Genomic DNA, 13999 nt, shown 5'->3' on the forward strand with positions numbered 1-13999 from the left:
ACTGGTGCTCGCCTGACCTCTGGGTGAGGCAGCTCCCTGTGGGAAACCACCAGAAGGCTTTTCCGCAGGAAAAGCTGCTCCTGCTGGTGCTGCCGCTGACCCTTCCCAGAGCGCGGAGTGGGGTGGAGCTGAGCGACCACACAGGGATGGGGTGTGTGTTAACACCCGGTGTGTGCCGCCTGGAGCGGGATGGGGTGTCTGCTGAGCACCATTCCAGATACAACGGGGGCAGGTGAAGTGCCTTTTTCATGGTGTCCAGTGGCTCCCTTCAGCTGAAGTCAGCACGAGGCACTCACCCTGCTGCAATCACTTCTTCCCTTCAATGTGCAGAAGTAGAGGGTGTGTGTTCGAGGAACAAGTCCAGCTGAAACATGGTGTGAGGGGCCCAGCACAGCCCTGCAAACACTGGGGGAGCTGCTGGTGACACTGCCCTGCCTGCCCTGGGCCTTGTCACATCAGCAAGCTCTTCAATGACAAACCATCACCTCCCCTACACATGCAGCACAGCTGGGGTGTGATCTCCGTGGATGAAGGCGACCATGCAATACTCAATCATCCAGACACACGGTGACGGCAGAGGGTGGGTTACAGATCCTGTGGGCCCCCACTGGATGGCGAGGGATCTTCCTTAGAGTCATGGGATCACAGAATCGACCAGGTTGGGAAAGACCTTTAAGATCAGCAAGTCCAGCCATTGCACCAGGGCTGCCAGGACCTGCGGACATTGGGAATGCATAAAGCCCAGTGATGACGGGTTAGTACCGAGCTGCTGGTATCTTCCCGGCTCCTGCGTGGATTTCTTAACTTGAGGCGATCACCTGCCAGAGCCTGCAGGCGGTTTCCCCGGAGCGGGCGGGCTGGACACGGACACGCACACGCACCCGCTGTCAGCGTTCAGGGGCAAAACACGGCACCCGCACCCTCCCGCTTACCCCAAACGACCCGAGACGCGCGGGTGGCCCCGGCGGCCATCTGCAGACCGGGGACACCGCTGCCAGAACCGAACCGGCCCGACCCTGCCCGCGGGGCGCTGCCCGCGCAGCTCGGGGCGGGACGGGGCGGGATGGGGCGGGACGGGGCGGGCCCGCCCTCGGCGCCGCCGCGGGAAGAGGCGGGCGGTGCGGGCAGGCGCAGCCGGAGCGGTGCTGAGCGGTGACCGGAGCTGAGCCCAGGCTGCCGGAGCGCTCGGCGTGAGTGCGGGGCTCCCGGCTCGGGCGGTGCCAGCCGGGGCCGGGTCTCCGGTGGAGCGCAGCGGGGCCGGGCGGGGCCGGGCCGGGCCGGGCAGGGCAGGGCAGGGCAGGGCAGGGTCGTCGCTGCTCACTCCTCGCTCCCCTGCGGCTCCGCCCGCCGCTGCCTGTTTGTGCTCAGCCCTTTCGCTGCAGGGGCTCGGCGGCCGCGGGTCCCGCAGCGCTGCTGGGTGCGCCCCGCCCGGGCGGCTCTGCGTGCCCTCGGCGCTCTGCCTCTCCTCTCCCTCTCCTCTCCCTCTCCTCTCCCTCTCCTCTCCCTCTCCTCTCCTCTCCCTCTCCTCTCCCTCTCCTCTCCCTCTCCTCTCCCTCTCCTCTCCCTCTCCTCTCCCTCTCCTCTCCCTCTCCTCTCCCTCTCCTCTCCCTCTCCTCTCCCTCTCCTCTCCCTCTCCTCTCCCTCTCCTCTCCCTCTCCTCTCCCTCTCCTCTCCCTCTCCTCTCCCTCTCCTCTCCCTCTCCTCTCCCTCTCCTCTCCCTCTCCTCTCCCTCTCCTCTCCCTCTCCTCTCCCTCTCCTCTCCCTCTCCTCTCCCTCTCCTCTCCCTCTCCTCTCCCTCTCCTCTCCCTCTCCTCTCCTCCCTCTTCACCTCTTTCCCTTTACTCTGAGCCCGGCTGGGTCCCATCGTGGCTGCCCGAAGGGCTGGCTCAGCTCACGGAGCTGGTGCGCGGCTCTTGCTGTCCTGCCCGCGGCGGTCACTGGTTTGGACTTAGGAATTGTTTAATGCACTTCTGTTATGTGTGTGCGGTGATTTGGGGCATCCGTAGGGTACCTTAATTGGTGTCTTGGGCCTTTTGAGCTTGAAGGTAAGAGCCCCAAAAGTGCGCTTGAAGCTTTTAGGGCAGCAGCTACATTTCTATTCCGTAAGGCAGCACCCTAGGGGGCTCAAGCAGCGACTGTCATCTTCATGCACAAGCTTGTACCCAACTAAAACCAGCGAGAGACTGAGCATCGATTTTCCTGCGTTGGGGACCTCATCATCAAGCTGAGGAATTGGGAAGGGCTGGTTAAAAAGCAGTGTTTGCCTTGCTGGAGGTGCTGGGAGCATTGGTGGCAGCAGGGTGGGCTGCTCCTGGGCAGCACTGTGCATCAGAGCAAACCGGTGCTTCCTCCCTCTCCTCCTCCTGAGGGAGGAGTTAACATGGAATTCCCTGGTGGAGAAGGGCTCCTTCCCTTCCGAGGAGTTAAACTCCATTTTATTTCTCTTGGGATTTGAGTGGGGAAAGGAGCAAACGGGGGCTGTGGTGTGTGGTGTCCCTCCGACGCTGGTGTTGTGAGGGCTGTGATGTGCGCATCACCACGGCTCAGCTTTTGCACCAACAGTGAAGTGTCCCTTAAAAACGTAGGAACTGCAGCATCCTTGAGACATTCCTGGCCCTACTGATGGGAAGGGCATGGACTGCATTGCTGTGGTGGGGCCAGCCCTGGTGTGGGTCTGTGGTTGCCGCGTGCAGTCTGCACCCTGCAGCCTTGGGTCTGTGTTCCTCCACAGCAGAGCTTTGTGGTTCACCATGAACGCCAGCGGCCCTGGCTACCCCTTAGCCTCTCTCTACGTGGGAGACCTGCACCCGGATGTGACCGAAGCCATGCTCTATGAGAAGTTCTCACCTGCTGGGCCCATCATGTCCATCCGAGTCTGCCGGGACGTCGCCACGCGCCGATCACTGGGCTATGCCTACATCAACTTCCAGCAGCCTGTGGATGGTAGGAGCCCAATAACACAGTCACGATCCCAGTAACACAGTCCCAAGGAGCTGCCCGGCAGGGGGGGTTTGGGGATGTGCAAGAGATGGCAGTGGGAAAGGGAGGAGCAGTTGTCTGAATGGTTGTGTCCATCAGCTGTTGGGGCTTGGACTGATGCATCTGCTGATGTTGAGTTTTGGTTTTAACTAATCCCAGTCTGCTCTCAGCTGGTGACCAATCCCACTCCCATCTCTTCTTAGGGACTGGGAGAGGATGCAGCAACCAGGCTTTGGGGTTGTGGGCTGAGGAAGGTGCCTTGCAAGAGTTACCTCCCTCCATGAGCTGGCTCATGCTGCGAAGCAAGGCTCTTCTGGCAGGCATCACAGTGATACAGAACTGTAACCAAAAGGTGTTTCATGCTGGAGATGGGGAGGTGTTGGGTTAGTTGCCCTGGAGACCAAAATCTGTACTAAGAAAACGAGTTTGACATCTGCCAAGCTGGAGTGTGGAATGCAGTGGGTGATCGCATGGGAGTCGGACATGCTTTGGAGATTAAAATAACAGTTAAAAAGGAAGGAGTGATGTGGCTGGAGGGGAGGAGAACAGCCCCTGCCTGGCCCTGCTGCCCTGGGAGGCAGAGCCTGGCCCGTTCAGGTTAATGAGCCCTTGTCCAACAACATCCCTGCTTCCTGTGCCCATCTCAGCTGCTGTGAGATGTGAAGGGGATCTGTCTCTATTGTCCTTTTCTCTCCCCTGTGTTTGCTTCTTTGCCAGCGGAGCGAGCCCTGGACACCATGAACTTCGAAGTGATCAAAGGCCGTCCCATCCGCATCATGTGGTCCCAGCGGGACCCCGGGCTCAGGAAGTCAGGGGTTGGAAACGTCTTCATCAAGAACCTGGATGACTCCATTGATAACAAAGCCCTGTACGACACGTTCTCTGCCTTCGGAAACATCCTGTCCTGCAAGGTACGCGCACCCACGGGCGCTGCAGGGACGGGCTTGCTGCAGAGCTGCCCCAGGTTCTCAGCAGGGTGCTCTAGCCAGCTAAAGTCACTTTCTTGTCTTGCTTCCCACAAAGTCTCCTCTAAATTCCCACCTGCTTTGAAGCCAAAAGGCGCTGCTGTGTTTCCTCTGGAAACAGGAGGTTTTCCTTTGGTCCCTTCTTCTTCCCAGTGCCTGCACAGATACATTTGTGTTCTATCTGAACTGAGTGCCTCGGTGGCGCTTGGGTCTTGGTGAGCCACAAGCTCCTGGGAATGGGATGTCGGGGAGGGCAAATGCCCCTGGGAGATGAGGGTGGGTTTTGCTGTGTCTTACTTGTGTGGCCATGGAGAAAACCAGTGTCTGCCTCTTGCCTCCACCTCGCTCGGTGTCTGTAGGTGGTTTGTGATGAAAATGGATCCCGTGGCTATGGCTTTGTTCACTTTGAGACTCACGAGGCAGCAACTCGGGCCATTGAGACCATGAATGGGATGTTGCTCAATGACCGGAAGGTGTAAGTGCCGGAGAGGAGAGCGTCCCCTCCGCTCTGCGCTCGGCTCTGCTCCTCCTTTGCCTTGGTGCATGCTCAGGATCTACCACCTCCTGCTGCTCTCTGCTTTCCTGTCCTATCCCCACTGGGCACAGCAGTTCCAGGGCAGTGAGTCACTTGTGGTCAGTGCCGGTGGAAGTGTGATAGTGGTTTGGAGCCATTCCTGCTGCTGGGGAAGGAGTCCAGCCCTGGGCTGTGTTTTATCACTGAGCTGTGCAGAGCACCCACAAAGCAGGGTTGGTCCTCAATGGTTGTCTGTCAGCATCAGATAATCTGGGCAGGAAGAGGTTTTGTTGTTCATCAGCTCTCTATTAATGTTGCATCATCTTATTCTCTATATCCCTGTCTTCGCAGAGACAAGCAGCTTCCCAAAGGGCTTGGGGATACTTTGGAGTAAGAGAGTTGCCACTTGGTGGCATCCTTTGTGGGAGTTTTGGAGTGACATCCCCAGCGTGGGGCTGTGCCCTGTGTTACTGCCCTCCCTGTTTCAGTAGCTCCAAGTGGGGTTTAGACAGGGAAGCGCTGAAGTGGGATGTGCTGAAGTTGCTGGATGTACAACACATGGTGGGTTTAGGGGTGAGCAAAGCACGGCCTGAGGTGATGGGGTCTCTCTTGGCCTGTACCAAGACAGAAGTGCCTGCATCCCTCTTCCCTCCGCAGGGAACAGGGAGGGTTTCAGGCCCCTTTCCTTTCCTCCTGCAGGTTTGTTGGCAATTTCAAATCCCGCAAAGAGCGCGAGGCAGAGTTTGGGGCTAAAGCGACGGAGTTCACCAACGTCTACATCAAAAACTTTGGGGATGACATGGATGATGACAGGCTGCGGGAAATATTCTCCAAATTCGGTGAGCAGGGTTCTGGGAGAAAGCATCCTCACAGCGGATAAAGTGGAGCTGTGGCAATTGCAAAGAGAGTGGGGGAGAGGGCTTGAAATACCGAGCCCCTTCTCTCAGCATCTGACTTGCTTAAACACTGCCTCGCTGAAGGGCACAGTGGTTTAAATCACTGGGACATTACATGAGTTTTCCTGCTGTGATGGAGGAAAACTTGCATTGGGTTCTCTCCTGACAAAAAAAATACAATTTTTTTTCCTTTCTTGGGTAACAAAAGTGAGTTTTCTTGTTTATTAGGTTTTTAAATTGTCCTGAATCCACCGTGTCATCTGGCTATGGGAGCCCTGGGAATGAGAGATGCTGGGTCTGGATTTAAAGCCAAAAAGGGTTTTCAGTTTAGTCCATTACTGGAGCTTGCCTCTTGTGACAGCGCTTAGTGCTGTGCCAACCCATGGATCCTGCTGTCTCTCCTCCCACTTGGCTCCTCCGTGCTGCCATGACCGTCCAGTCTCCTCACTGCACTGGCATCTCTTGGTGCTGCACCCCTTTGGTGGGCACCCTTCAGGCGGGCGCTTTCCTTCCCTATTGCAGGAAAGACGCTAAGTGTCAAAGTCATGATGGACAGCACCGGCCGCTCGAAGGGCTTTGGATTTGTCAACTTCGAGAAGCATGAAGAAGCCCAGAAGGCAAGAGGCTCCTCACTGCCTGCCGTAGACCTGAGCTTGTTGCCTGCTGATGTCTCTCCCTAGGGAAAGGACCTTACTGGCTTCATGCTTGGCTGGGTGCTGCGCTGTCAGGGGTGGCTGGATGGGCAGGATGTGGTGGGGAGGACGGGCTGGGGCAGCCTGGGGCAGGGGGTGAAGGGCAGAGCCGTGGCTGTTGGCCTCGCCCTGTGCTCAGAGCCCTTCCCCGCGCTGGCAGGCGGTGGCTGACATGAACGGGAAGGAGATCAACGGGCGCATGGTGTACGTGGGCCGGGCGCAGAAGCGGCTGGAGCGGCAGAGCGAGCTGAAGAGGAAATTCGAGCAGATCAAGCAGGAGCGAGTGAGCAGGTACCAGGTAAGGGGACAGCGGGATGCTCCGTCCTGCAGGGCTGCACCAGCAACAGGCGCTGGGCACCCAGAAGCACCCTGTGGGCACAGCACAGGGCTCTCCAGGGCAGACCAGCGTGCTGGGTCCTTTCTGCAGTTAAACATCTGTGCAAGGGTCCAGTCACTGCCTTGTAATGTGCTGGGAAGTAGTATTGGGAAAGAGGAGAGAGATCTAAACCCAAGAGGATGTTGGTCAGTGAACAAATGGGGCTGCTCTTTTCCAGAAACTAAAATATTAGTCTGGAAACAAGGCAGCTTCCTGAGGTCTTGGAGCAGCTTCCTAGCCATGGTCTGGGTGCCTCTTCACTCGGGGTGTCTCACCTGTGAGTGGAGCACACATGTGGTTCTGACTCCTCTTGTTAGTGGGATGTCCCGTCCTCTGGCTGAGCTGCCTGTGAAACAAGCTTCCAGCTTGAAAAGCTGCCATAAACTTCACGAGCCTAAGGCGCTTTTCTGCCTGTTTGCAGGGGGTCAACCTGTATGTGAAGAACCTGGATGATGGGATAGATGACGAGAGGCTGAGGAAGGAATTCTCTCCATACGGCACCATCACCAGCGCCAAGGTGTGCGACTGGGGCTCATGGGGTGCTCTCAGCCCTTGGGAATGGATTGGGATTGTTATCCTGTTGAGTTGCAGGTCCCTGCTGATGGCTTGTATCCCAAGCCAAGTGTGAAGCCCTGCCCCTTGTACCCCACGCTGTCCTGCGAGCTTGTTGGTGCAGCGAATGCTCTGTAGCTTTGCTGAGTTTCCCCGGCCCTGGTGAGGTTCAGGGTGTGGGACCTTAAAGCCACATCATTCTGAACGCTGCACAGCTGCCCTGTGGTTTGGGACCGTGGGACACTGCTGCAAAAGGAAATGACCCACAAGCCACCTCTGTCTGAGGAGAGCAGGGTGACAGGCTGGGGTTTTGTCTATTGGAGAACCATCAAAGTGGCAGTCTTGCCACCAAGACTGGTGTCAGCCTTCTCCTGAAGGCTGTGCCCATGGGTGCAGAGGGATGCTCTGGCTTTAAGGTCAGCTACCTGCAGCCTGCCAGCTGCCAGGGACAGTGTCCCACTGAACCCAAACCGTGCTGGCTCCTGCAGCATTAAGCACTGGAGCATTGCTGACCCATGGGTCCTGTGGGGCTGGGGCACAGACCCTCTGGAAGATCAGAAGCTGCAGGTCTCTGGCTGGCCCAGACTCTGCCGCCTTCACTTCCCAAACCTGCTGCTTTTCCCAAGAAAATCTTCCCATTCCACAGGGAATCCTCCCTGTGCAGCCCCAACCATCCCACCCTGCACTTGGGGGCCGCAATGGGGTGCCTGTAGCTGGCAGGTCCCAAGTCCCCCCTCCCAGTGCGCTGTGCTTTGCGGGTGCTGCAGTGACTTGTGGACTTAGCTGTCTTGTTCTAATCTGATTTTAGGTGATGACAGAGGGTGGCCACAGCAAAGGGTTTGGCTTTGTATGTTTTTCCTCCCCAGAAGAGGCTACCAAGGCCGTGACAGAAATGAACGGGCGGATTGTCAGCACTAAGCCTCTCTACGTTGCACTCGCTCAAAGGAAAGAGGAGCGGAAAGCAATCCTCACCAACCAGTACATGCAGAGATTAGCCACCATGAGGGCCCTGCCTGGCCCTCTCTTGGGCTCTTTCCAGCCGGGGTACTTCTTACCCCCTATTCCTCCGGTGAGTACCTAATGCTGAATGGCAGCATCACACAGGGACCAGGATTTGCCCTAGGCTTGAGGAGGGAGGTGGCAGTTGGGCTGAGGAGCATCTCTTGGGTTGTGCAGACTGACATATGGGATTGGTGGGATCAGCACCAGGGCTCCCCATAAGCAGCAGGGCTTGCCAAAATGCTGGTGGGATGCAGGTGCCCCAGGCAATGGACTGCAGGTTTAGCAGCTACTGACTGCACCTCAGAGGAGGGAACCAAGGAGGAGTTTGGTGGGAGGGTGTGAGCATGGAGAACAGGTCTGCTGGTGAAATGAGGGGAGGGAGAAGGGTTACAGAGGTACCAGAGCCTGTGAGGAGGAGATAAGTGGAGCTGCTGGAGGACACAAGGCAGCAGGGCTGGAGGTTGATCTTTCAAGTGCTCTGGCACACTGCAGAGCCTGTGTTTGGCTTGCGGGCCATGCGGCAGCGGCTGGGATGCTCTGGGTTAGACGTGGCTCAGCTCTGCTCCCAAGTCACCTTGGATAATGTGTTCTTTCCCAGCCACCACCCAGAGCTACCTTCTACAGCTCCAGCCCAGTTGTCCCAGTCCGTCCTGGCACTCGCTGGAGTGCGCAGCCCTCCCGGCCTCCCCGTGAGTCAGGCTCTTGGGATGGGCTGGCCTCAGTTGGGCACCGGGGGTCTCTAAATGCAGCACAAAGTGTGAATCCACGAGGGGCTGTTGCCTGGAGAAGTACACAAGGGTTTGGTGCAGGGGTCACGGTGATGGGCCCTGGGGGATAAGGCATTAGATTGACCCCAGAGGTGAGGTGCTCCCGAGCTTCTCCCCCACTGCAGTCACACATCCGTCCATGCCTTATGCTGCCTTTGTTAATCACACTCCATCTCTACAGCAGCGTATCCTGCAGTTACTCCCATCCTGAGAGCTGCCGTGCAGCCCCGGCGCCTGCTGTCCAACATCAGCACCATGAGACAGGCATCCACCCAAGTGCCCCGTGTGCCCCCCCAGGCACAGAGAGTGGGTAAGGACCCAGCTCGGACATCACCCTTGGCAAGGGAGGTTGTTGTGAGCTTGGGTCTGCTCCCCAGCATGGATTGGTTTGTGGGAGTGCTCGTGGAGGAGCCTGGATGGTGCCCGTGGATGTGGTGGGACTGGAGCAGTGCCTGTAGTAAATAAGTGTGTAACTCTGGGGGGAGGTTGTGGTCTTTCAGGTAGTGGGGTGGGTCTCTAATATGTAGGTTGGTGTTGTTGGCTGCTGCTCACTGAGTACGTTCAGTGAAGATGATGGTGATGCAGACACGGCACCCTGAGGTGGAGGTTGGGACCTCTTGGGCAGGAGCAGAGGTTCTCGCAGGCTGCTGCCAAGGCCAAGCCTCCAGTAGAACACGTTCACCTTAGAGCTGTTTGGAGCTGTGGCCTGAGAACCAGGCCTTGCTGGTATGCCCAGTGCTTGGTTGTGCTGTCCTGGTGTCCCCTCCACTGTGCCAGCATCACATGGCTGTGCTCCTGCAGGGCTGGGGATGTGACCCAGAGCACTCCTCACCCCCAGAGTGCTGCAACCCTGTGTCTGCCTTTGTGTGAGTGAGGAAGAGGAGGATGCTCGCCAGGGCTTGCAGTGTTAGCCCCTGCTGGGCTCCTCTGTGGACGGGCTTTGAGGGGAGGTTTGAGTAGTGCAGAGTGGAAGCTGCTCAGCTGGTGGGTGGGTGAAGGTCTGATGTCCCCCAGAACATAGAACTGCCTGGTGGGGCAGCATCCCCTGCAGCCCCAGCTTTGTGTGGTTTAGCCCAAGTCATCTCTGGCATTGGGGGTCTTCTTGATGAACTGAGTGGTGGGATCAGGACTGTCCTTGGCTTGTCCCCTCCCTTTGTCCTTGTCAAAGGACCTTGGGGTATTTCTGGAGCTTAGGCAATGAGGTGTGGGTGCCTTTGCCAGTTCTCTGCCCTCTGTGCAGTCAGACCAGCCTGGGCTGGGTGGCTGTGCCCTGCCAGTCCTGGAGAAGCTGCCTTTCATCTGGAGGCTGCTTTGAGCCCAGGAGGGTGTTTTTCAGGCCCTCTGCCTGAGCGCGCTGCCCTGGTGGCTTCAGCCTCCTCGGGCGCAGGCGTGTTTAAGAGGCTCCTCCTTACTCATGTTCCTGTCCCATTGCAGCCAACATCGGGACGCAGACGGTCAGCACTCGGGTGCCCTTGTCGCCCACCCTGCCGCGGAGCACCCCGCAGTACAAGTACTCCTCAGCCGTCAGGAACATCCAGCCCATGGGGCACATGTCGCCTGTGGTGGCCCCGCAGGTAACCACAACGTGCATCAGTCCTGGTCCTGCTCTGGGTTAAAGTGGCTGCAGACCCCAGGCAGCCCCATGGCCCTGTCTATGCCAATGGGAGGGATCCTTCCCAGGGAGCTGCTGGGGTAACTGGGGCTGTGGATCCAGTAGCCACACTGCTGTGATGCCTGGCTTCAGCTTGCCTGGAAGCTGGTGTTTGGATGCAAACAGGCAATGCCAGAGCCTGCATCAGCATCTCGGAAGGGTGAAATACCCTTCCTGCAAGCGAGGTAGCTCGCGCATCCCTTCCAGCCTTTGATTGCTGCTCTTCTGTTTCTTCTCCAGGTGGGAGAACCTGCTGTGCACGTCCAGGGGCAGGAGCCCCTGACAGCATCCATGCTTGCAGCAGCCCCTCCTCAGGAGCAGAAGCAAATGATAGGTGGGTGTCACGGTTGCTGTGCTGGAGTAGGCTCAGCTGTGAGGCTGTGCGTGCGAGGCCATGTGGACTTGGATGCACCAGGGAAAGTGTAGCTGCTAGGAGAAGCTGTAGAACTGTGTGGGATTGGTCTGAGATGCTGCTTAAAGAAAAACACAAACTAGACATTAATGAATTCAGGCTCTGTTGAAGGGTGTGGAAGCAGCAAACTCGCTCCTTGTCTGTATTAGCTGCCTGGCAGTCAGCGTCTGAAGCTCTGCAGGAGAAGCAGGGCTCTGTGCTGCCAGGGAGTTTGTGATTTGAACCCCGAGCCATCCTGCATCACTGCTGCAGGGGTTAGGGTCAGCTCTGCTATATAGTTTGTGGGCTTTGGGTGCTGTTTGGCCTCCCAGTGGTGGAGCAGACTGTGCCATGGTGTTGGAGGGGTCTCGCAGCTTGTGCTTGCCCTGCTCTGCCTGGGAAGAAACTGCTCCTGCAGAGACAGGTCCCTTCACATGCACGCCGGTAGGCAGCATGGGCAGCATACACCATTCCACTGCCCTGCTCCTATGGCAGTGCCTGCTGCTGCCTGGCTTCATCCAGCTGCTTCCCTGCCTGCAAACACTGTTGCTGCGAGATGCTGAAGTTTGCTCATGAGCAGTGATTTTTTTTTTTCCATCACCATCCTTGTATCCCTTTTCAGTTAAAGGGACAGAAGTGGGAGGGCAGGAGGGCTTGCACTGGGTTTGGAAATGCCGGAGTTCTTGAACAGCACTGATGTCCTCCCTGCTGTTTGGAGCAGGTGAGCGCCTCTACCCTCTGATCCATGCCATGCATCCCACGCTAGCTGGCAAGATAACTGGGATGCTGCTGGAAATAGACAACTCTGAGCTGCTGCTGCTCCTGGAATCACCCGACTCCCTGCACTCCAAGGTAAGGAGGCATCAAACACATCACATCCCAAAGGGCTAACTCCCTGCTGCTGCAAGGTGATCATGGCCCATAAGAAGAGTGGGAAGAGAAGTAGCTGCTGGTTTGGGGGGGTTAAGTGAAAAATGAGCAGGAAGGGCCCCGGGTTGATTGATTTGCACCCAGTGCCCGACCCCGTGCCCCGCTTCAGAAAGAGGAGAAGCTCCGAGCAGCTCCTTAAAAGCACAGGGAAGTGCTGGGAAGTGAGAGGGGGGGAAAGCAGGGCAGGTGCTCCCTTGAAGGAGATGGGGATGTGATCTTTCCCGAGAATAGAACCCAGACAAGCGCTGCCTGCCTGCAGCGTCTTCAGCTTCCTCCTTAATCCTGGTGAATATTTTGCTTTGGTTTCCATCAAAACAGTTGCAATGAATTGACTGCATCTCCACTTTGCTCCGGGGAGGCAGGGCTCACTTTCATCCTTTCATTGAGGATTTTTAAAGGAGCCTGGGTTCCTTCAGTTTTGCCTATGGAGAAGTCCGATTTCTCTCTGGCCAAGTTCTGACTCCTATAGGAAAGGTGAGGTGCCCCAGCATTTCCCTAGGGAAGACACAGAAGAGGTCTTCAGGCTGATCAGTCTCCTGCAGAAGTAGCGGGCTTGGAATTTATCATCATTATTGAAGTCCTTTATGTGCCAGATCAGGACCTGGAATTCCCTGGGAAGCGCGCTCCTACACTGGAGCAACTCAACTCCCTCCCCTCTTGTGCTCTGTTGTAAGATTGAGGAGGCGGTCGCTGTTCTCCAGGCACACCAGGCCACAGAGACCTCGCACAAGGGCAGCGCTGGGTTGTTCCTGCAGTAACCCAGGTAGGTGCAGGACCTGCCGCTGGTGTCACCGGGTGGTGGTGTGCTCAGGGGCTCCGGTTTCTGCCTCTGGAACTGGGCATTGGGTTCCTTGTCCAGGAACCAAACCAGGGTAAGGCTTGAGGAGCATCCTGAGTATCTTTGTAATATCCCGTTTCTTCAGTTGCAGCCTTCATTTTCCAGACTTAATCATACTGCAGAGACATGGTTCTGTGGGGGCTTTTTCTATATTGATGAGAGCAATGTCTGTGCAACCAGGAAGGAAGATCGGAAAAGACCTGTCTGTAGCTCTAGTGGGGACCAGCACAATCTTTCCTGGGACTTCCCAGTGTTTTTTTTTTTGTAGACCCTTATCAGTCGATACCCTACAACATATTCGTGTGGACTTCATCAGGAGAGCTGCCCCTGCTGTTGAGGCTGGGACAGACACATCAACAAGCAATTCAGACTCATGCACTCCTTTGAATAGAATATTTCTTGCCTTGTGGTCACAAGGAAGCCCTGTGTTAACCCACGTGCAGCTGAATTTCATCTTGTCTGAGTGAAAACTTCCTAGCAGTTGAAAATTGCATATGTGGGTTCTTTTGTTTCTTGTAGTCTTCAAGAGAGCCCTGAGAACGTTGCCTTTGAAGAACAGCAGCAGCAACCCCACCGTGCCTTTGGAATCGTGCCTGTACAGCGACTCTGGCTTATCTTCAGTGCCCCATCCTATTTCCTGCGTGTATCGTAAACCTTGCCAATTGCTTCCTCCTGTACCTATAAAGAAATTACCCCTGTTAATTCTCTTGTTTCCCCTGAAAGCACATAGCAAACTGTAGTGTGGAACCCAGCCTGGTTCAGTTGCCCAGGAAATGACAAGTGATGGTGAATCATCATTTTAGTGAACTTATTGGGTTTGGTAGTTTTATTTGTTCTTGTAGCTGGCACTAATAAAGAATTGATGCTTTCACCCCTCAACAAATGGGTTAGTTTCCTTTGCAGAAAGCCAGTAAATACTTTTCTCTGTTTCATGCAGGTGGAGGGATGGACTGGAGTCAGGCTGCTTGTCATTAGTGTTTGAAGCTTGTGATGCTGGTGGAGCAGCAGTCCTGAGAGCTGGTGGGAGGGGACATACAGGATTAAGTAATGAATGTCCAACCACCAGGGTCTCCTTGTCCTTCCTGACTCCAGGAGGATGGCTTTAAGCAAATTTCATACAACCTTCATGGGTTTTATCCTTTCTAGATAGCTGGTTTTAACTTCCTTTTGAAAGGCATTATCTTCCTGTGGTTTTCCTTTTGTAATGGACCCTGTATGCCTGCAGGAGTACTGGCACCAAGTATGTTCTGCTGTTCACCCTACCATGTGTGTGTCTGGTACATGGGACCCAGCTTCTGAGGTACTGTGGAGTAGCTGTAAATCAAAAGCTGCTTCTCCTCTGTGTGTTCCTGACCAGTGGTTTCAAGGAGTTACTGATGGGACTGAAAACCTTCAAACCTGCATCATCCCATTGGGATGCTCCCTGCTTGCAGCTGAGATCCATTA

At 56.1% G+C, this 13999-nt stretch overlaps 1 protein-coding gene across 3 annotated transcripts; it reads left to right on the forward strand.

The window, feature by feature from the left end:
- Window positions 1-1133: 1133 nt before the first annotated feature.
- On the forward strand, window positions 1134-13436 carry PABPC1L (poly(A) binding protein cytoplasmic 1 like). Of its 3 annotated transcripts, XM_062642102.1 has the most exons (16): window positions 1134-1190; window positions 2732-2943; window positions 3697-3890; window positions 4304-4419; window positions 5158-5297; window positions 5877-5971; window positions 6207-6344; window positions 6844-6939; window positions 7783-8043; window positions 8575-8665; window positions 8925-9053; window positions 10178-10317; window positions 10635-10728; window positions 11507-11637; window positions 12390-12478; window positions 13073-13436. In XM_062642102.1, the coding sequence occupies exons 2-15, from the start codon at window positions 2751-2753 to the stop codon at window positions 12471-12473; spliced, it is 1902 nt and encodes a 633-aa protein (XP_062498086.1). In that variant the 5' UTR covers window positions 1134-1190; window positions 2732-2750; the 3' UTR covers window positions 12474-12478; window positions 13073-13436. The 3 variants fall into 3 exon arrangements, 2 of the variants coding, with proteins under 2 accessions (XP_062498086.1, XP_062498087.1); XM_062642103.1 differs by lacking the exon at window positions 13073-13436 and having other exon boundaries at window positions 12314-12427; XR_009969145.1 differs by lacking the exons at window positions 8575-8665; window positions 10635-10728; window positions 11507-11637; window positions 12390-12478; window positions 13073-13436.
- The last annotated feature ends 563 nt before the right edge of the window (window positions 13437-13999 follow it).

The sequence above is a fragment of the Pezoporus occidentalis genome, unplaced genomic scaffold (genome assembly GCF_034315485.1).
Source record: "Pezoporus occidentalis ecotype Australia unplaced genomic scaffold, CSIRO_AGI_Poc_V1 ctg70, whole genome shotgun sequence".
Taxonomy (NCBI): Eukaryota; Metazoa; Chordata; class Aves; order Psittaciformes; family Psittacidae; genus Pezoporus; species Pezoporus occidentalis.

Coding starts and splice junctions, on each gene's coding strand:
- PABPC1L (XM_062642102.1), top strand. CDS start 2,751: ATGAACGCCAGCGGCCCTGGCTACCCCTTAGCCTCTCTCTACGTGGGA. Junction 4,420..5,157: donor TTGCTCAATGACCGGAAGGT/GTAAGTGCCGGA, acceptor TTCCTCCTGCAG/GTTTGTTGGCAATTTCAAAT. Junction 11,638..12,389: donor CCGACTCCCTGCACTCCAAG/GTAAGGAGGCAT, acceptor CTCTGTTGTAAG/ATTGAGGAGGCGGTCGCTGT.